The sequence below is a fragment of the Larus michahellis genome, chromosome 2, assembly GCF_964199755.1.
Source record: "Larus michahellis chromosome 2, bLarMic1.1, whole genome shotgun sequence".
In the NCBI taxonomy this organism is placed as follows: domain Eukaryota; kingdom Metazoa; phylum Chordata; class Aves; order Charadriiformes; family Laridae; genus Larus; species Larus michahellis.
Genome location: NC_133897.1, coordinates 155,232,223 through 155,255,917, shown reverse-complemented (window position 1 = coordinate 155,255,917; position 23,695 = coordinate 155,232,223). Strand labels below are relative to the sequence as shown.

The following is a 23,695-nucleotide window of genomic DNA, read 5'->3' as shown; positions in this document are numbered from 1 at the left end:
TTCATTAAAGACAAACTGATAGTCTCCCAGGCGAAAACCATCTGATGCGCAAAAGGACTTCAAAAAGTTGGTAATAATTAAAAGTTAGATTAGTTCTGTAGTGTAAATCCACTGAGCAAGAAACCCAGTCCATAAAGTTACAGTTAATGTCTTAAACATGTACTACAAATGTTTTTAGAAGAGCAGGGAACATTTCCTACGTGCAGCCAGCAGTGTAGAATAAGTTCTAAACACATGACAAAAATTCCACTTACAAACATGCCAAAACAAATATTTTATTTTAGTTTTTACAGTACAAGACAACGCTATTTGAATTGGCAACACATTTTAATGTATAAACACTGGGGAACATTTAGTAAGCATCACAAAAATGATCTTAAATTGGAAGATAAATCCAAAGGAGGTCCGAATCTTTGTATCACTGAAGTCAACAGGAAAAATTCCCTTGATTTCAGCGGGACTGAAATTTGTTTTGTGACTTAATAGGAACTTACTGGTCATGGCAAAATCCGTATTTTAAATATCTTTGCCAAATGAACTTCCTGTTAATCAGCCTGCATTACTTGCAGTATTTGTCTCCCATTAACATGCAGTTCAATTGTGCCATTCTCACATGGGCCATAATTAACTTCTTAAGCTTCAAAAGAACTATTGGCAAAGTAAAACGCTACTCGACACCAGTAAGAACGATAGAACTGGACCCCTGATTCACATCCAAGCAGCTGTACTGTAGCACAGATGTACCTTTTCAGTATGATCCCAGCAGTTTAATCCTATAACCCAATGAGGATAACAGGATTGTTGTGGCTGTATTTCCCTTCTGTACTTCTAAAATCTTATGCTTACTGTGAAACCCAGTTAGTGCCCTAGGTCTTACTCGTTTCATATCATCAAGTTTTGCCTGTAAGGCTTCTTTAATCCTGTAGTCACGGCTTTGTGAATAAAACCTTTTATTGGTTTTACTAAATCCATGTAGTGCAGCAAAACACGAAGAATAAAGAAAACAATAATGGCATTCCTTTCAATATTTTATTTCCACATCATCAGATCAGTGCAAATAGTATCATTCAATTATTTTTTGTTAAAATAGCATGTGTGGTTTGATCCAAGATTGTACTGCAATGTCACAGAATGTGCAAATCTGATTCGTTCTCTTCGTAGATAGGAGATACTTGTTGAATCTTTTCTGCATAAAATATTTAGGTTTTGTTACTTCTGTACACCCACTATTTGCTTATGCTTTCTCCTTGTTGTACTTAATAGAATTGTAGAAAGTTCCCTAAAACGGAATAAACAACAGTGAGATATTAAACGGAATAACATGTTGTACAGAAACCTTTAAAACCTGATAGGAATACAAACACCATACCATCCTAGTTTATAAAGTTAGTCTAAAAGACACAGTGTGTAGCAAATAATTTACACACCCCACTGAGATTAGCCAGTTTCCATTACCAGTTCTAGCAAATGTCTTTTTCAATAATCTTTCCATACAAGCATACACGGTCATGAATTCCTATAGGGTTTGGGGGTAATTTTGAACATTTGAAGTATCTGAACGTAATTTTAATAGGCAATTTTCTCAAAAACATTTCTTAAAGGAAGATAACAGCATGTAATTCCATATAAAAAAAGCTTCCAACACTCTGTTTTAGCCCACTACAAGTTTCAATACCTGTGATCAGGTTGTGCGTATTTCCCTTTCACTCGGTCATCAAGAAAACAGTAGTGAGAGAGAAGGTACCGTTTTCCTTTGAATTATACAATACTCACCAGTTTCAAGAGCAGGACAGTAGGGAGGAGCCCAGTTTCCTAATGTTATATAGATAGCATTATTCTACTTCAAGTGCTGCATTCCACAACAAACAATAACAGAGCCTGTGATTTTTAGGTTAGAGAAAATGACAGAATTGCAAACATCCTAAATTCAGAAAAAGAGCTTATATACCAGCAAGTGTCTTCAGTGCATCTACCTAAAATGGAAGCAGGAATTTGATGGGGAGAAAGTGAAAAATTAATAGACTTTCTGTAAGAAATTTACCATCCTCCTAGGGTTATTTGACAGAAGGAACTTGCCACTCTGCCAAGAAGCTAACTGAGCAGGAAGGGGCTTGGTCTGCTCATTTCTGCATGTCACAAATGAAGGCATAGGCTCAAAATTTCACCTCCAAAGACAGCAGCATACAACTAAAGGCTACCAGCAATGTATCAGGACAAGATATTTGCACAAAACCTGCTTCAGTATTGCCAACAGCCATATAATCATCAAGAATTTCAGTTCCTTTGTTTCAGGGAAACCTTTCAAAAAATAACCAGCATTGAAGGAATTTTGCATCTACCAAACAACGTTTCCTACCTTTGACCCCTCAAGCCCCCAGATATTAAAGGTGACACATTTGCTTGCACTTCCGATGTGCAAGTGCTATAGCACTACCAAGACCCACATCAGAGTTTGGCTGAGAGTGAAGCCAACGATGGCAGCGCTGAAAAAAAGACCCAGCTAGAACTTTCTGGGATATTTCTGGGAGTTATTGGAGCCTGCAAAATGTGACCCTTGAGACGTCCCATTGAAGGGAATGGAGCGCAGGTTAGGACTGCAAGGGACTCCGGCAGTACGGGGGGTGCACAGAACAAAGCAGGGTCTGCAAACTTCTGTAAACACCCACCACTCCTCTGAGCCTGTATTTTCAACCTGCTGTTATACTTTCACACATGCGATCACTAAGCAGCGTTAAAAAACAGAAGTTTGACCAAAAAAACCTGCGAGCCTTACTTAGACACAAATACAAACTATGATATTTCAGACTAGAGTAGTGGCCCTGTGATTCTTGCAGTTAGTTCTACCACTCTTTGAAAGTTTTTTGAAAGGCAAAGGGAGAAGCAGCGAATACAGGCACTGCCACCCAGGAGGACTCAATGCCTTAGAAGAACCAGTTCAACTTGCACACAGTTATGATAAATTTTGCAGAAACACACTTGATAGTTTGCCTCCCCTTGGTATGAAACTCTGTTCTCATTTTCAAGAGCCAAAACACACACTTCTGCTAGAAGTTAAGACTCTAATTCTTTCTGAGTCTGCAATTTGTTGTTTCCTTTCTTTCCTTTCCTTTCTTACTCTCTGTCACAGTGGAAAAGTCAAATATATGTGGAAGGAGAGGAAGAAAGTTCAAGCAGGGGTCAGTAATAGCACAATATGAATGGAAGACTCATTCAAAGCACGAACGTAACAAAGCACAGAAGGCAAGACGCACGATGACAGAAGCAAATGGAAAATACCTTGTGAATAAAGCATGAATGACAGAGAAAAGTCAGTCCTCCACAGTGACTGACAGCACCACAGCTGAGCAGAAGCACCACTGAGGAGAAGGGCAATATAAGTCTACATCAGCAAGATGTCACTTCTTTTTAAAAAAGGGTTAAAAAAAAATAGAGATGTGAGGCAGTGTTCAGCTCCAAAATTCAGCAACTCACTAGTCCACGCTTCTGACATTGATATTATTGCACTGTGCTGGTGATATCATCATCGCACTTAGACCTCAGTTTAACACATCCCATATGTCAGGCTACGAACCAGACAAATGCATACAACATAACTGCTTTTCTTTGAACTAGATCCAACCATAGCTTGAATTTGAAGGACTCAAATGCTGGAACATCATTAGGTTGAAAGAGCAGCCCAACGAGGTTAGAAGTTTGTCCCTGCTCCCTAGAAAAAAAACAAAATAAAATAAAGCAGCCAGCCCTTTCCCATGCACCTTGTTCTGTTCCAGGAAACTAATATAGCCCAACTGGCAGGCCTACAAATTTGTTATTTAGGGGAGTTGGAATACTAAGATTTACTAAATCTGCTCCATCTAATCGTGTCACATTTGACTGTGAGTGCTGTAGTTCAATAATTTTGCTACTTTCAAAAAGTACACAGAAATAAATAGATGTTATTACTTAAAGCGTACCTTTTGAATTTAAAGCCACAAAATTGGTTAAAGCAGTAGCTGATAAATTAATTGCATACATATACTAGCGATAATTCTCAAGTGTGAGAGAAGGAAGCACACAGCCATTTTCTATGCACCTTTCCATACACACTCAGTGGTAGTTGTACTTCGGCAGTAAGCAATCACTAGCTTTGAAAAACTTTTTAGAACTTTCTTCCTACATCTTAATTTACTTGACAGCCAGAATAAATATAAAAGGTAACTATGAAAGAAAGTGCTGATGTTTTCTGGCAGACCATTGCTGAATGACAGTACCAAAGCACCTGATGTTTGCAGCAGCTTCCCAAAAAGCAACACTAAACTCTCTTGGTCTGTGTATCTAGCTAGAAAAATATGTTTAAAAATCCCTCTGCATTTAAACCGAGAGTTCAAAACATTTACTTTACTTTCTCTTCCAATGAGCAACACGTCAACACAGGACAAAGCACACTGCTGAAATCTTTCCTGAAACTTCAACACCGCAAGATACTGTGTCCATTTAGCCATAACGATTTACACTGAAAATGGTCCACAACCCTCCTGTAAGGCACATGAAACCTAAGAAGCTCTTCTGCAGGTTACAGTGATAATTCTCTACTTCTTTTTGCTCTCAGTTCTGTCTCTGAATGCACGAATGTTTTAAATGAAACAACTGTCTCAAAGTCTAAATTACTTTTCAAGGCAGAGAACTATAATTTTTTATTAATACGGTCATATTTATCCACCATTCCTATGTAAAAAATATGCCAGGATTTAAAAGGGTGATTTTTCCCCTTAATAATGAAGTATGAAATCCCTGAGACAGTTTTCTCTGGCTATCTAGAAGGCAGTTAATCATGAGGCTGCGGAAGAAATTTGCACTCAGAAATCCTCAACATTATTTAAGCTACACGTATAAATCCTTCTAAACCATGATAAAGAGCTGGTCTGTGCCTGAGTTACAGCTTTAATACAACAGGTAAAATAACAGAAAAGAACTTGCCTGAGAGAACAAGCTGCATTATCTATGAAAGTCATTAACACAGAACTAATTAAAAATTAGTTGAAGCGAACTGCTACAATACTGTTACATTACAGCTCAGTATTATAGATCCAGGTACGTACAATGTTGTGGCCATTGCGTCCAGAAGCAAAAAAGATGGTGCAGTACAGTTACAGTGCAGAGGACTTTCAAATTCAAGTCCCTATATTACCTTCAAGCATTTCTCTAAATTATATTACCACAATGTAACCAACATGTATGCTCATATAAATATAAATATGCAGTGATTTTCAGAAGCATCAGTAATTTTGGATGTCATGTGTCAATCCACAAAACTTGGGATGAAACTCGTGCCCTCTCAAATGTAGCAATTCATCCCTTGTCTAACTCACAGAGGTGTCTGAGTGAACACCCTATTCTGAAAAATCTCCAACTCCCAGAATCACAGGGGAGTGGAGGTGAGAAGGGACCTCTTGAGACTGTAGTCAAACTGTCCTGCTCAAAGCAGAGGCAACTGCAGCAGACTGCTCTGGGCCATCTCCAGTCAGTCTCCAAGGATGGAGACTCCACAGCCTTAGTAACCTCCTCCAGCATTTGACCATCCTTACAGTAAAAAAAAGCGCTTTCTTTGATTAAATGGAGTTTACAGTTATTTCAGTTTGTGTCCACTGAGAAGAGTCTGTCTCTGCCTTCTTTACTCCTTCCAATGTGTATTTTTACACATTGGAAAGATATCTCTTGAAACTGCTGTCCTCCAAGCTGAACAGTCCAGCTGCCTCAGCTCTCCTCTTATGAAAGATCTCCAAGCCCTTAATCATCTTCATGGCCCTTCACTGGACTCGCTCCAGTAAATCCATGTCTGTCTTCTACTGGGGAGCCAGCCCAGCACTGGACACACAACTCCACGTGTGGCCTCACCAGGGCTGAGCAGAGGGGAAGGATCAGATCCCGTGACCTGCTGACAACTTTCTTCCTAATGCAGCCCAGGAGGCTGTTGGCCTTCTTTACAACAAGGGCACATTGCTGGCTCACGGTCAATTTGGTGTCCAGCAGGATGCCCACGGCCTTTTCTGCAAAGCTGCTTTCCATCCAGGCAGCCACCAGCTTCTGCTGTTTCCTGGGGTTATTCCCAGGACTCTGCACTTCCCTCCGTGGAACTGCATGACCTCCCTCTCGGCCCATTTTTCCACCTGGCTGAGGATACTTGGAGTGGCAGCACAACCCTCTGGTGATCAACCATTTCTCCTAGTTTTGTATCATCTGCAAACTTGCTGAGGGTGCGCTCTTTCCCATCATCCCAATCCTCGTGTGATTGCAGGTTCTCATCTCCCTCCGCGTCATTCCTATTTTAAAGCTCTTGTCACCAGGCTGGCCAGCCTGTTAGCAAAGATGATTTGCAAAGATGGATTACATCTCTTGCAAGCAGCTATCAAGCCTCAAAGGGTGTCCCACCATCACAGAAGCCCAAAACCTGTTGCTGACAGCAGCTGCAAAACTAGTTTTTGACCAACAGGATCTACGCAGTTCTCCTCAAGCCCTTTCCCCTCATAAGTGGGATCGAGGAGATGACCACCTGAACCCCCATGCCCTTGACCATTTCCCCCAGAGCCATGCAGCTGACAGTTTGCCACTCAATGCAGAGACCCTGGCAACAGGATTACCATAATTTGTTTCCACATATTTCATTCCTGATCTCTTAAAATATGTGCTATTAAGCAAAAGCAGACAAACATTAAAACAAAAAAATCTTCCTCAGAGGATTTGATTTTGTGGTTGTTTAGTTATGTCTCAATGAGCAACATAAAAGAAGAATCCCAAAAGTCTGTTCCGCTGCGCTGTACTGAAGCACTGATCAGTGGGCTAAGCAGCAACAAACACACCACTGATACCTTTTCCTAAGTGAGCATTTAAGATAACCTTTGATTTTCTTTTCCTCTAGTTCACAGACTTTCAAATTCCTCTCATCCACTAAAGTAATTATTCCCTACCATAAACAAATTCCTAAATAACCATGTTGCGTATTTTTTCCCCTCAGGCAGGTTACACTGATGCCTTCAAGCCTGCAACATTTCTTTCTGTCTGAGATTCCAGTCTCTTCCATTCACTTATTTCTTTGATCTTGTACTTACAGTACCATCCAGCTAGACAGATAAACAATGCACACAGGCACATCAGTTATGCAATATCATATATGGCGGACAGTTACATTTTTAAACTACAGAAGGACGACTAATAAATCTCAAAATAATTTACTGAATATTTTCTTCCATTCAATGCCATTTATAGCTACTTTTCTTTATAGTGTTTCAAAGGCTTTAAAACAAAACGACACGCCTTATCCCCAAATCCAACTGCATAAAAATCTAATGCAGAACCTTATCCTAAGACTTTTGTACAGAGATTTTCATGACAATTTCACTCTACAGAGGAAGGCAATTTTTTATCTTTAATTTGCACACATACGAGAAAAATATTAATCTGATTTTGCAGAAAAGGTCTGCATAAGAAGTAATAAGACTTTAATGATTACATTGCCTACAATACTTTTTAAAACATCTTCCAGAAACAATGGCAAATTCTAAAGCTGTAGGAGTGAATTTAAAATTCACACAGAAGAAAATTATTTTAATTAATCTAGACAAATTACTGGCTGCTATCCAGAGTATACAACTGTTATGGGAACCGTCAAAACCACAGAAGAGGCCTGCCACAAGGCACAGACTATACTTAGACATCTGGGTTTGTCTTTAGTTTGGCCAGTAGCTACTTAGAAATTTTCAATAACCATAATCAAATTGAAACTGCTGGCCCATAACTAAAACCATGTACTTCAATATGCATGCATATAGTTAAACTACCCTGATGCCTGAAAAGCACGGTGAAGGCAACCGTATAAAAATTTATTAAAATAGTCTAACGGAGCTCAATAGAGGATGTTTTTTAATTTTTTTTCCAAAAATATGTTCCATATTCAATAAATAATTTTTCAGTTGTTCTTGCTCAATTTTTTCCAATAAGTAATAATTGTTGCATCATCACATCTATTAGATTAGGTTTAGGGTTCCGCTCCCACCATCTGTTTCCTATTCCCAGATTAATAAAATACTAACAGTTGCAAGGCTGGCAAAGGACCTGTGATTCTGTTGAGACAAAACACGAGCTTCTGAGTGTAATTTTCTGGTTTTAAGGTACGGCTAAACAGACCTGCCCCATCAAAGTTTTAAATGTTTCTCAACTAACCTCTAACAGATACATCGTTATTGCTTGCAACTGATGCTTTATTACTACTTCACAAACATAAAAAACACTGAACATTATGAAACTCTTAAGGCTGACGCAGTTTGACATCACCTCCCTGCCCTCTAATTATTGAGCTAAATTCGGATGTTGAATTTGGAAGGTCTTGAGGGCAGGGAGAGAAGAGATGAGATACCAATGGCATGTCACAGACCACAGCCAATTTAGTCTTTTTGAAGGAGCTACCATCCCTATGCTGACAATTTACAGCTCTCATTCCTTTACCGTACTTACTAGAAAGATCAGTGCAAAAGACCAGAAATTTTACCACGCATTTTTAACCACATAAACAAACCAAACCCAAGCAAAGACCCTGCTGAGATTAACAGCTCAAACAGCTGTCCGCGCTACTATGCAGCCATAATTCTGCTAACTTTCCTGCATACAAGGAAACTAAATATGCTCAAGCATCAAGTTGGTGTTCCAGAGAAGCTCCTTTGAGCATTCCAGGAGAGATGAGTACCAGAATACCACAGCTCAATTTACTGGCCAAACAAACACTTCCCAAGCCAAAGACACGCACATGAAACCCAGCAGTCAGATAAGGAAAGAGGACTCGCTCATTATATGCAGACAGACTAGTACAACCAGCACAGCTAACCAGCCAGGCCAGAACACCTTTGAGGTGGAAAACATGGACCACTCAGCCAGGTAAGTAAATTCTGTTTCAGCTACTAACTCGCACCTTTTTAACCAAGGAGCACAGCTCAGTTGTAACACCAAGGCTTACTCAGCACACAGGGCACCAGGCAAAGGGTGCCGACAATGAGACAGCCCAGAATCAAGAGTCCTGCATCAACAAGTCTAGAAAGAGTATGAAGACCCTCAGATTATGCAGCGAGGGTGGAAATGACCCCGAAATCATCCCTCCTCAGTACAAGCTCCTGCTTGATGCTGATCAATAGTGTTAGCATGAGATGAATGAGACAGACTGTGAAACAAGACTCCCCTCTCAAAATGTAAGGAACCGCCTTGAAAGGGAACTTGTACAGCAGTCAGATGAAAAGCAAAAGATTCAGCACCTTCTAGTGGCGTTAAGGACAAGGCCATCTCAGGGACCACAGTCCCTGAAAAGAGAGACCAAAACAGTGACCTTAATCTCCCATTTTGCTGTCCAAAGCACAAAGCAATGCAGCTTGTTCATTAGGGTATTCAAAACAACTGGAATGCAAATTCATGATAGATAGATTTGCTGATGAATGCATCAATCCTTTATGAGCATAGCTTTCTTACAAGTGGGTCTTGGTCTTGCACTTCAGTGTTTATTAATATAATATTTATATATAAAATATATTTTTATATATAGATGGTCTGCTACCATCTCCCCAAAGCGGTTTTGGTTGTCCCTTCAACGTTGCCACATAAATTTTAAAAACTGCCCAGCGTTTCCACTTGTTACTATGTAGCTTCAGTTTCAAAGAATAGAGAGCGTCTCATGTCAAAGACAGTCATCACTCATAATAGAGATATTTACCTAGAATATACATAGCCATGAGCAAGCCTGCAGACTTCAGATTAAGAGCATTCATGCTGCCAGATGATGAAGAACTGTTAAGGAGTGTCTCAGCATGGTAGTAACAGAAGTATTCTGACTTAAGGTAAGAGCCTCTTGCTGCCAGCAGAATCCAGCCGTGCCAGCACATGGATAGATGCTCAAGAGCGAATGACTTCAGAGATGAAAAGCAATCATAAGAGAATGAAAGACTATTCATTCAGCTGAGCTTCTACTAATTGGTCGTTCAGGAATGTGAATAGCAGTCTCTCACGTCAACTAAGAATAGATTGCAAAAAAAAAAAGTCAGTGCCTTGGGGAAAGCTACCAAAGAAAAAAGTGCCCAGACAGTTGGTAACGTTTCAGACTTGCCAAGCATTAGACATATTTACTGTGCAACAAAACTCAAGGGTTATGAACCTGAGTAGTTCTGATATTAGCAGCTGGATCACTTTATGACAAAATTGAAACTTACGTTTAGGTCCTAGATAGGCGAAGTCTCTTTTTCTACTCTGAGAAAATAAAAAGGCAGCTACAAAGCACTTCTTTTTTTTTTTTTTTTTTCTGAGCTACAAGTTCTCTAGATATCTATGTCAACACTGTGTCTACTTTTCAATGAAGCACATGCACTCGAGGAGAGTTCCTAAAGAGGGACAGAGAGGGAGAATGTGACTAACAGAAAGGCAATCTGTCCAATCTCCAGCTTGTGCCTGGCCTGGAACACTGTATGAGAGGTAATGCACCACCACGACCATTTATATGATGTTAACATACCTACAGATGGAAGAAAAGCAGCTACTCCTACAGAAAGGAGGAGACAGGAGATGAGTGGAATCCCTGGGTAAAAATGGAGACTCGCCATAATTTCTAATGCCAAGCTTTTCATCTTCTGAACAAAGCAAGGTTTGTCTGGCATACACAAATTGAAGGATCTCGCACTAGGCTAAGGTAAATAAATAAAATATTCACAAATTTATAGATATCCAAATCAGACATGGCAAAATATGAGACCCTTCCCACCCAAATATTTCTCTCTCTGTTTCTCTCCTTCCCTGACCTCACTCCAACTGGAGATTCCTTGTGTCAGGATCAAAATGCACTACTCAGAGTGAACCTTTCCCAATTCCAGCTTTCATGTCCACTTTTGAGTCTTCAATTTCAAGCTTGCTTTCTCTCAAGAATATATTTCTCTCTTATTCAGACGATTTCAACACAGTTGCAAGTAAACTAATGGCTATTTAGTTTGGACAGATGGCAGATGTAAATGCTACAATCTCTAAGTGTAGCTTGCTTGGCTTTCTCTAAAGCAACTACCAAAATGATGGCAAAGGAAAAGTATTTAAGAATTATGTCCATGTCAATGCTGATACTTCCTATCAGGTTTTCCAGTCGTGGGAGGCAGGAAGCAGAAGTCTGCCGAAGGATCCTGGCCAGGTCCATAAAAGCATTGCCATTGCGAAAGGAAATCCAAGTTTCAAGTAGTAGTCAAAGGACACAAAAGCTTAGCTATGTCCTCCAGAGAAATTCGTAAGAACTCCTGGAATAAGCATTGATCATACACAGCACAATGAGCTAAACTTTCCATATAGCAAGGGGGAGTTTACCCAAGAGTTTCCTTGCAACAGTGTCCTCCTGTAAGTCCTCCAGTGACTAACAAGGAATTTCTAATGGACAAAGTTCTGCGCGGTGGCTCACGGGTTTGTAGACTAGCTTGGAAACTTAATGGATGCCTCTCAATAAATTCTACCTTCTGAGAAGCATAGAAACCAACATGGGTTGGATACAGTATCCTAAATTCAAATGTCAAAGAAAGCAATGGTATATTCTGATAAATCTCCTTCATCTCCTGTTTTTAAAGAGATATTTGCATACCCTGAAGTTGAGAAAGAAGATGATGTCCATGAGGAGTCACACAGAAGAAGAATGGAAAGCCATCATTCACATTACACAAGTTAAAAAATAGTCACTGTCAAAAAAAACCCATGCTCTGCCAACCTAGCATGGATGGGGGCCTGCTGATAGGACTGCTGGGCAGGTTCTAGGTGGAGTCCAGAACAAAGATCTTTTAGCACAACAACAGGATAGTGATCTGACCAGCAGCAAAACCACTGACACACCAGAGTGGCTGCAGGCATTTAAATGGGTGTCGTATTGGCACAGATCAGATGGCCAGGTGTTGCTTTCACTAGTGAAAGCTGAGACAGGATGCACCGTGGATCCTCTGGTTGGGCTACGGTTAGGCAGAACAAAGCCAAGTGAGTTCAAAGCCAAAGTGACAGAGTCTAAAACTAAAATAGGTCTATAAAATTATTCAGGGCTAAGCAGCTTCAGAGAGGGCAAAAGAGCGTGGTGAGGGGACCATAATTATAAATGCTTGCCAAGCTTTCCCCAGTCTTCTCAAGGGAGGCACGGGGATCTGAGACCACCTCCCTAAAGAAGCATGGACAAAAGATTCATTTTTATGTTCATATTACCTTTAATTGTTTAGCAAATGCTAGAACAAGCAGATATACACCACACATGAGCTATTCATAATTAGGTCAAAAGACTGCATATCACGATGCTGAAAAGCAATTTTTGGTAAAGACTACTAGAATCCTTGTCAAGATGGTAAGCACAGAACTCAACAGTAAACTGAAAAAAAAGCTGTCCTGAAGTAACGTAACAGCTTACACAGAGCACGTCCCCAGCTGCGAGGCAGTTAAATGACAGCAAACATGCATCCTGTTTCAATACATGACAAGGTAATGCACCTGCATACCCCCTACAGACACTGCAAAGATGAAATACCCAAGTCTCAGTATGATGTATATACATCCTTTAGGGAAATGTAGACAGTAGCCTTCCACTTAGACAAATGCAATCAATAGTTTTAAACTTCACTACACTTTTTAATACAGACTTTAATTTACACATGTAACAAAACGAAGCCTATCATACTGAAGTATTCCACGATGTTTAAAGAACTTACCACATGTCCAAAGTAGGAAATGCATCTGTCCCTATTCTGCAGCACATAAGAAACTGCTACTAAAGACTAATGGCCACCGTTATGTCTATACTTTGTAAGGGAGGATAAGGTAGAAGTCCTTGAACTAGCTAGTTCTGAGCAGGCTAGCACATTCAGCAAGGAGAGTGCCGTAGTGGACAATATAGCTGGACTGCTAGTAGTTCAGTAGTAAGCTTGGTTGCATCTAGTTCAATCAACCCTTTGGTATTATACTGTACTGCACTGGATTAATTAATTAAAGCAGAAACAATTTAATTACAGCAGAAGCTTTAATTAAAAAAAATACCCAACACCACTGATCAGCAGATAATACTCATGGAATTATCAAAAGTCACAAGATACCTCCCTGGTGACCTTGTGCTTTGCCTATTATGCAGCTGCAGGCCAAGTAGTTCAGTGTTTGCCTCTTGTATAAGTACAGCATAAACCGACAAACTAAATATTAATTACAGGGGTCTCATCTTGTTGGTATCTTCCAAAATCAGCAACACATTTTTATAACTTGTACTCGCATTTTTATAGCTTGTACTTACTTCATAACATGGTCTGTTCATGGTTCAGACTTGTGGGGGTTACTGCTTAGGGGGTAATGAGACTCATGGGATGCAAGAAAGAGTATCTGGGGATTGTACAAGATTTAACATGATATGTTTAGGGGAGGAACCAAAAAGTAACAAAAGGGAGGGATCAAGGTAGTTTGAGGAACAAGCATGGGAAAATGGAAAGACAAAAGGATAAAAGGGGCCAGTTCCATCTACACATATGGCTGGTTAGTACTTGTTTGGCCAAGCCCTGTGCTTGATCACCCCAGACCTATTGGTACCACATGCTCATCCTTGCTACTGGTCGGAGCTGGGGGCATGGAGCTGGGACACCCTGCATGCTTCTACTGAGCTACAGGATTCAGTGATCCCTAACACAAGACGAAAAAAGAAATCATATCGACAATGGGAGAGCCAAGTACTTTCCAATAAACTTTGCTCTGACCCTCAGATTGCAGAAGCAGATTAACGTGAGGGCTAAAGTAAGGACTATTTAGGAAGCACAGAATGGCACTGGGGAAAAATGCCCACACAACATAGTCACAATGTCTTTCCTCTGCTTGCTCATAATACAATATCTAGAGGGCCCTCCAGAAAGCTCACGGAAACGCTGTTAGTAAGGCCAATTATAGGTTGCGTACAGACAGAGTTAATGAGTTCCATGGCCTAGGAGTTCAGTAAGTAATGAAAAAAAACCAGAAAAACGTCATGACTAAAACCAACATTTGCAGTTCCACTAGCCAGGATGAAGTGAGTAAAACTATGAAACACTGCCAACAGAGCAGAAGTTCAGAAGGTATTCATTCCTGTGGCTTAGTCAAATACTTCATAGCACTCATTTCACACTGTCTAGTAATACTTACTGAACCATCTGACATTAACTAAACAGACAAGTTAATAAATTAGATAATTAGTCTCTTCTGCTGAATATTATCTTGATGTACCTCTCTGCAGATTTTTTCCTACTCTGCTTAAATAGCGCCATTCAACAGCTACAGATTGAATGTCAAAGCTTATTTGCATCAAAGGTGATAGCGGTATTAGAAGAAGAAAGCAAATCGGTGTATTTTTCCAGTTTACTGCACCTCTCATTTCTATCACTATCCAAAGACTGATGTGACTTCACTGTAAGAGTTATTATAATAGAAACCTCAGATATATGTACCATGTCATTTTGAGGAATGATACACCTTTTTCATTATCTGATAGTGTGCATATCACTGGAAGAAAAAATACTATGAAAAAAAAAATCATTCAGAAATATTTGCTTTGAAAGATTGCAGAAATAATGTAAATAATAAAATCACTAATAATGTAAAATACATAAGGAAGAAAAAAAAAATCAAAGAAGAGGTCTGCAGAAGAGGTGATTGGGTACAACACCACAGCTTCACCAAGGGCAAATCATGCCTGACAAAACTGGTGGCCTTCTATGAGAAGGTCACATCAATCGACAAGGGGCGAGCAACTGACATCATTTACCTGGACCTGAGCAAAGCCTTTGACACTGTCCCACATGACATCCTGGTCTCCAAGCTGATAAAATATGGCTTTGATGGATGGATGGACAATTCAGTGGATAAAGAACTGGCTTGATGGCCGCACCCAAAGAGTGGCTGGCTGTCAATGGGTCCACGCCCAAGTGGAGGCCAGTGACGAGTGGAGTCCCTCAAGGATCAGTGCTAGGACCGGTCTTGTTTAACGTCTTCATCAGCGACATGGACAGTGGCATAGAGTGCACCCTCAGCAAGTTTGCCGACGACACCAAGCTGTGTGGGGAGGCTGACACGCTGGAGGGAAGGGATGCCATCCAGAGGGACCTTGACAGGCTGGAGAGGTGGGTCCATGCCAACCTCATGAAGTTCAACAAGACCAAGTGCAAGGTCCTCCATCTGGGTCGGGGCAATCCCAAGCACCGATATAGGCTGGGCAGCGACTGGCTTGAGAGCAGCCCTGAAGAAAAGGACTTGGGGGTGCTGGTAGACAAGAGGCTCAACATGAGCCGTCAGTGTGCACTTGCAGCCCAGAAAGCCAGTCGTATCCTGGGCTGCATCAAGAGAAGCATGGCCAGCAGGTCGAGGGAGGTGACTCTCCCCCTCTACTCCACTCTCATGAGACCCCACCTGGAGTACTGCGTCCAGTTCTGGAGCCCCTGCTACAAGAGTGATACGGACATGCTGGAAGGTGTCCAGAGAAGGGCCATGAGGATGATCAGAGGGCTGGAGCACCTCTCCTATGAGGACAGACTGAGGGAGATGGGGTTGTTCAGTCTGGAGAAAAGAAGGCTCCGAGGAGACCTTATAGAGGCCTACCAGTATCTTAGGGGGGCCTACAAGAAAGCTGGTGAGGGACTTCTTAGGATGTCGGGTAATGGTAGGACTAGAGGGAATGGATTAAAACTAGAGATGGGACGATGCAGACTGGATGTTAGGAAGAAGTTCTTCACTGTGGGGGTGGTGAGACACTGGAAGAGGTTGCCCGGAGAGGTGGTGGAAACCCCATCCCTGGAAGTTTTTAAGGCCAGGCTGGATGGGGCTCTGAGCAACCTGATCTAGTGGGAGGTGTCCCTGCCCATGGCAGGGGGGTTGGAACTAGATGATCTTTAAGGTCCCTTCCAACTCTAACAATTCTATGATTCTAAAACAGAATAACTTTGGATTTGTCTACAGAGTTTTTGCAGACAGCTGAGAACTCCACCTGTTTTCTAGACATGGACCAGGAAGCCATTGTTTCTGCATGATTCAGAGCACTGTCAGAGCACACCCACCTGAAAGAAGCTGCAGGCATACTTATTCCTATTAATATTTAGCAGGTAAGTATCTCATGACAGATGGCTTCAGGTCTTTAGGGGACTTTATGATACTGAACCCTAGAAGTGCTGAAAACTTGGAATTTAATACAATATAACCAAAAAACTCTTCTTTGTGCAGCACTGAGTAGTGAAGAAAATAGAGAGGAAAGTGGAACCATCACGTGTCAGAAGGAATTACCCAGGCAGCTCGGGTAATTTTCTGTCAGTTTGATTCCTGGCATGTGGTAAAGGTGACTCCATCAGAAAGAAGCATCTAAGGGATTTAAAAAACTGCAGTTCTCCCAGGGTTTTTAACTAGGCCACACGTCACTAGATGTTCATAGGAATCAGTAAAATAAACACATCTGCCCCTCATGGACTTGCTCCAGGGATGAAACGTAATTTTCATTTGGGAAGGCTGAACTAACCAGCATGTTCTGTGCAGTGAAGATCTCCGACCTCCCTAACAAGTCATACTTACTGTATGACTATATTACATGCATTTTACAATGAGAAGTAACTGTTACATTGCATCATACATAAATCACGTAGTCTTTTATGGGAGCTTCTTTCTCATCGTTTTAGTAGTCTACAGTCTGTAGAAGGCTTACTCTGCGAAAACTTGACTCAGAAGAGAAATCTGGAACATATATGCTTTATGCTGTCCTAAATCATCCTGATTTGAGGTTTGCACAAGGGAATTTCTGAACAGGACAGGTTTAAGACTGTGTAAAGGCTTTACTCTAGTAGACCATTAAAAGAGTGCCTCTTGTATTAGGTGTCTTTGTCCAGGTTTGGCAGCAGGGAGGCTACAGGGGTGGCCTTTTTGAGAAGGGGCCAGGGGCCACCCTGTGCCTGTGTGCAGCTAGTGGCACCTCTCGAAAAACATATTTAAGAAAGGGCAAAAAATGACAGGCAGAGAAGGAAGAAGGAAGGAAAAAAAAAAAAAAAAAAAAAGAGTGAGAAACAGCATAGGGAACACCAAGGTCAGAGGAGAAGGTGTCCCATGGCGGAGAAGATATTCCCTGCAGCCTGTGGAGGACCCACGATGGAGAAGAAAGGAATGGCAGGGATAAACCACTACATCCTGATCATAACCCCTCAACACCCCTTTTGCACTGCTTGTTTCCTCTCTGAAGAGACTTGGACTGAGTGTAACCTGCAGTGAGAACAAGGGAAGAGGCAAGGAGTCTGGGAGGAGGAAGAAGGTCAAGTTTAGCCCGGGAAAGCAGGGAGGAAAGCTGTTGTTTTAATGTTTGCCTTTGTCCCACTACCCACATTAGCAAATTTTTTAAAATTATTTTAGTTGGCAATAAATTAACTAATTTTTTCCCCAGTTGAGTCTTGTTTGCCTACCATGGTAATTGGTAAGCAGTCTCCCAGTCTTTATCTCAACCCATGAGATTTTTCATTCCCATTCTTCCTCTTCGCTCCCCTGTCCTGCTGGGGAGGGGAGCGAACAAGCAGCTAGGTGGGAGTTTGGCTGCTAGCCTAGGTAACCCACCAAATCTTTCAAAAAACCCCCCAAATAAAGTCCACAAGCAAGAAAATAAAAGTGGTCCACAGCGTTGTTGTTTTTATTGAAATGGGTGGCTAAAAACATTTCAGATACACAGAAAAATACTCTGCAGAGAAAGGACATAGCCACATATTTGCCACAGGACATAGTCAAAACACCGTGATTCTTCCCTCCCTCAAAGGGATTTGATTAGAGAATCACTCTTAGAAGCTCTTTGAGAAACTGTAAAACACCTGAGAAGGTACAGAATGTATTAACCCCTGTCGCTGTAGAGAAAGGAGCTTTGTACATGAGGGAGCTGGAGAAGTGCCAGGGCACATGTACTCAAATATCAGTGCGTGCTGAAAGAAGCTGAGTCTGAGTCTGCGAACTTTATCTCAGAGAGAAAGAGACAAGGCTTCTGACATTACTAATATGAGTGTGCAGCAGTGATAAATCATTAAGCTGAAAACTGACAGATAGAAAGAAGTTTTAAGACTTGAAAGTGGTTGTGCAGAAAAGCCAGAGAAGGTTTCTGGAAATTAAATATAAAGTGAACATTTGATGGATGAGTGCTAGACATTAAACTTGAATTAATCTGGCACAGCAATATTACTGGATGTACACTGGAGGTTTGTTTGAGATAACAGCATAGTACTTAGAGCAGGAAAGAAAGGAGTAAATCTTTTCAAACTACTTGAATGGGCAGGACACAATAGATGGAAAAATTTAATCTAGGTTACTGAAGCTGCTGGAAAAATCACTAGGAAGCCACACAAGCCAATGACAGAGTTCCATAAAGACAGAGCGAAACCCAAAGGCAAGCTAATTTAAGGACAGAAGAAAAAGGTAGATTTGGGAGGTTAAGAGAAGACATCCACACCTCCCAGCACTACCTGGACCCTCAGACAGTGGCAATCAAATAGTGCACAGCACTTCAGAATCAGTCCTCCAAACCACAGATGAAAATAAGGGTGAGAATCTTTGAAACCATCTGAAATCATTAATACAGAGATCTATCTTGCATTTCTTACAGAAGAACTAATTTCTATGAGTAGAAGGGTTATGGTGAAATCTTTGTCGCACTGAAGTTGAAAGTGAAATTTCTGGCTTTTATTATGTGAGTCTGAAGAAAATATTTTAGCTAAGTATTTATAAACAATAACTTTCTATGATTATGTGCCTTTTACACCTTTTGGGAAAATCAGCAGGATACATGTAGATCAGATCACAATAGTTCCCATAATGCACAAACTGGAACCTTGCATATGGTCAGCAGGTCAAGGGAGGTGAATCTGCCCCTCTACTCTGCTCTCATGAGACCCCACCTTGGAGTACTGCATCCAGCTTTGGAGTCCTTAGCACAAGAAGGACATGGACCTGTTGGAATGGGTCCAGTAGAGGGCCACGAAGATGATCAGAGGGCTGGAGCACCTCTGCTATGAGGACAGGCTGAGGGAGTTGGGGTTGTTCAGTCTGGAGAAAAGGCGGCTCTTGGGGAGACCTTATAGCAGCCTTCTAGTATCTTAAGGGGGTCTACAGGAAGGATGGGGAGGGACTCTTTATCAGAGAGTGTAATGATAGGGTGAGGGGTAACGGCTTCAAACTGAAGGAGGGTAGATTTAGATTATATATTAGGAAGAAATTCTTTACTGTGAGGGTGGACACTGGAACAGGTTGCCCATGGAGGCTGTGGATGCCCCATCCCCGGAAGTGTTAAAGATCAGGATGGATGGGGCTTTGAGCAACCTGGTCTAGTGGGAGGTGTCCCTGCCCATGGCAGGGGGGTTGGAACTAGGTGATCTTTGAGGTCCCTTCTGACCCGAACCATTCTATGATTATTGACGGAGTCCATGTGCTTTTTCATATACTTTGAGAAGCGTATTACCACACTTTAATAGTTTTGTCCCAAAACATTGATTTCAGATCATCTGGCCTACTAAATGCCAAATTTGCCCTAGTTGTCACACCGGAGAATTTTGCCAGACAATTCTCCATAGGCGGGAGACTGACTGATGATCTCTGCCTTTTTAAGTCTCTCAAGGACACTCTAGGTTCTCCTCTCATGAACACTCTTCTGTAAGAAGGGTAGATGTTCACAGAAGGCACCTCCTTACATCAAAACTTGACTCTAATACTTGCAGAAATGGTGAAATAGGCTTTTGCTATTCTTTCAGTCAAGACAAGAGCAGAAGCCTCAACCACTGACAATAACAATCAGGACAATGGGTGTTTTCAATTAGTTTTGTGGGCAAAGATTGCTGTTTTTGCAGGTAAGATATGATACTACCTAATGATTTCTTTTGTACTGTTAACTCCTAAGGTCTTACCAACTTGATCAAGGATATAACACTGACAGAGACTGTATGAGAGTTGCTATTAAATTCATCAGATTTAGCCATATACTAAACTGTTATGAAACCAATTAACTGCTGGCCTGAACTCATTTGGTCATACTCAAATCATTTCCTGTCAAACATCTGCAGAGGATCAAGTTATTCTTCATGCTTTTGCCATAAAATTTTGCTCTTACTTCTTTAATCCATTTCTTTCACAGACTCTTCCTGACTTTTTTTTTTTTTGAACCAGTTTCAATTTGAGGTGGAACGGTCTTTATATATTAACCTAGGAAAGTTCTGATATCATTACTCTTTGTGTATCAGTTCTGAATTCACTTCTATCCCAGCTATACATTTTTTGCTGATGCTGTTATTTCTGTAGAATGTTTTTGCTTGGACTCTCACTCGACTCCCACTGAAGTCATTCAGTTGGAATCTCCATCACTTTGAATAATCATTATACTGTGCAAAGGGAAGAAATATGCAACAACTAGACAGTAGGAAAAATGTCTATTACTTTACATTAAAATATAGCTGGATTGGGAATACGGCTAAACAAAATCAAGAATTCATAGAAATTAGCATAGCACTTTTTGGTTAGTTCTGCTGATCAAAAAGTTTGTATGTTTTGCCTTCTTTCAAATACATACCCCCATTTTCTAGTAAAACCTGCCACAGTAAGCATAAGGCAATAGCTTTTCACAAGTCCTAGATAGAAGTGTATTTTGTTCTGATACAAACTGCTTCGATAGAACTTAAGAAGTTTAGATGAGTAAGAAGTTGTACAAGGAGGAGGAAAACAACTGAGCTAAAGACTTTGGAAGTAAACAAGAATCCTAAAAAGGAGAGACTGCAGATCCCATCTCCTCTCCCCAACTGTATTTTTGCCCCTACTCCATGAAAAAGCATAAATCCTCTCCCACAGTCTGGCAGACACTTTCCTCTGTCTGTATTTAATCAACATTTTCCTATTACAGGCTCAGTTTTCCCTCCTTCAACTTTTATCACTCGTCTTTCATTAAGAAACAAATCAAGTTTTCTTTCCGTAGTTCTCTCATTTCTTCCAACTCAGTCTTCCTCCAGACATGAAAGAAAGATCACCTATCTGCTATGCCATCATGCACTAGCAGGTATAACTTGCTTCTATAAGTGTTGCAAATACTAGCTAACATTTTCCCCAATGCACCCAATGTGACGAATTTAAGAGTGCTTCAGCTTGAGAAATGCTATATGGAAACAGAAACACTATATGGAAAATGTATAATGTTAACAAATACAACATGACACAAGTATATACAGTAAGAAGAAAAACCCCACTGAAGTCAGAAAAATTTGCACGGGCTTCAAGGAGCTTTGGGTGAGGTCTTTGATGCTTGCTTTAGTAGGAGACAGAGCTAAAAGGGACAGGAGAAATGGGATCCTTGAAACTGTCCAGTTTATTCACAGAGAGACTATTTAAGGTCATATCAAGCTATTCTCGTCTGTGCTTGTTCTGTACATCATAAATAACCGCTGAAGGGAATAATTACTGTTGGGGTTACTTCATAAAGAAGATGCTATTTGGATTTTAGAATAACAGGAAATAGAGTTATATATTAAGCTTGAAATAGATTTTACTGTCCATACTAGATGAGCTTCTCATGACAAGCAATATCACTTTTCACCAGAAGGTTGGCTCCATGCAACCAGAAAAAATGAACTCCTCCTTTTCCCCTCAAAATATTTCAAAAGTTTTCATACATATGACCCACATTAGGGCAGAGTTATCAAGTCATTATATGCCTAATTATACAATAATATCAATTTGACCTTAGGTGGGAATAATACTGCAAGTCTGTCTTGCAGCCAAGATGATATGAAATTATTATTACATATACAGACACATGCACACGCGCAATTCTTTCACTACTCAAAGTGGGGAAGTACAGGCAATGTGATTTTTTAATGCAGGTTCAAAGACTGCTTTCATGGTATTCATGCTGGTATCTAGTGCTTACTGTATAAAGCAGTAAAGCAGAATACAGAACTAAAAGCAATACCTCTGTTGTAGCAACTCTCCAACATTCCTGAAAAAACTGGGCTTTCCCTTCTGTTTAACTTAACCCTGGGAAGCAGATTTAAAGTATTGACTTAAAGAAAATCTATACAATGGTGAAGTTAAATAAAAAAGTTGACTATTTTCAGAATATCACACAAGTCACATGTGTTATGATCTGACCTTCTGGAGCTGGTTTACTCGCATTTGTTTTTTCTGGATCCTTCACCTTGGATTTACTTGTTTCTTTTCTTCTTTCTATATCTTTAACTGAAAAGTAAGCAGGGGAAAAAAAATAATCAATCAAACTAGAAACAGTGCAGTCAGAAGCATGTAATTGTCTTCTTCCAGATAAAGAAGCTGCACACAACATCTTGCAATATGCTTAGGTAACAAGTGATTGTTACTGGGTTTTTGCTCCCTACCTTTGGGTTTATTCTTTTTATGAATCTTTCCCCATCCTATCATCATTAAAGTTCTCAGAAGTGACTCTCCTCACACAGGAGAGTCCAAATACAGTGACATCAGTACCTAAACCCACGCTGACAAGATCCACCACTGGAAATATAGTCCAGAAAATTGGCAGAGCTAGCTGGGGAAGGTCCAGCATTGCAGAGTTCCACTTCAAGTCATTCAACACAAAAGCACATAAGCCAACTGTTACATTATTCTCTTTAAAGAATCAGCTTAGATCCCATGCCCAAATCTGTGTTCAGGGCACCAAATATTCCCATGAGAGCGAAGTTGCTCCAAAGCTCAGACTTCAACAGTTTCCTGTCCCACAAGCGGGTGGGATACCTCCCCTATCACATTCCAAATCTCTCACAACAGCCAGGCAGAACCCAGCTTGATTAGCAATTCCTAATATTACATTGGTAGCCAGTATCACTCCACTCAGTCTGAAAGATTCTGGCAAAATCATTGCTAAAGTTACATATTAGAAAAAAAAAAAATTCCTTTCAGAATTTCCTTAGAACACTAATCGGTGTCAATGCCCCAGCTGTCTACAATGGGCAGGAACAGATTAAAAGAATGAAACAGAGAAAATCTCTCATAGAAAATAAATTTCTACTCCAATTAAAATCTTTAATTTACGTAGAGCTGGATTCTGACCAACATTCATCCAAGCAGGCACTAAGTCTTAGCCAGGATCAGGGTCTCTCTGTGCTACATCATTAAAAAAAAACAAAACAACACACACCACAGTAAGAGAGTAAAAGAAGGTTATCTGTCTCTTGAAACACAAGAAATAAAATAGATAAGACAGGTATTCTGTTCTACAGGAGCGGAACGAAAGTCAAATGGATTTCGCTAATTTGCCAAATAGTAGATGAACTACCTCAAACAGCAAAGAGCGCTCTAAATTCCAATCCAAAATATAATCACAAGACCATCCTAAGGTCTTTGGAAAACAACAAGCCATTGTCAAACATCCGAGTGTGGCCTTCTCAGCGCGATAACCCTCTGCAGAACCTATGGCCCTTGCACTCCAGGTACAGGGGTAGGAAAACTGATGAAAAAATAATTGAAGTTTTGACTCCTCTCCTTACTAACACAGCATGTGCACATGTACATCACCTCTACCTTTAATGAACAGTTGTAAGACTGATTCAGAAGCAAATTCAGGTCCACAAGCTTGCTGAGGAGTCAGCTTTTACCAAGGTAGGCTTTGGTTATTAGGTGGGTTACAGATAAAGCCATGATGACACCAGGTCTTACTCAGAAGTCTGGGTTT

The 23,695-nt window shown here is 40.7% G+C and overlaps 1 protein-coding gene across 4 annotated transcripts in view; it reads right to left on the bottom strand.

The window, feature by feature from the left end:
- Positions 1-23,695, bottom strand: part of COL14A1 (collagen type XIV alpha 1 chain) — a 129,944-nt gene that overhangs the window by 93,416 nt on the left and 12,833 nt on the right. For all 4 annotated transcript variants that reach the window (XR_012585791.1, XM_074577743.1, XM_074577745.1 and 1 more), the window contains exon 5: positions 22,144-22,230. Coding sequence is in view for 3 of the 4 variants with exons in the window: in XM_074577743.1 (XP_074433844.1) it covers positions 22,144-22,230 (87 nt within the window). In the remaining variant the exon portion in view is untranslated. The remainder of the gene's footprint in view (positions 1-22,143; positions 22,231-23,695) is intronic.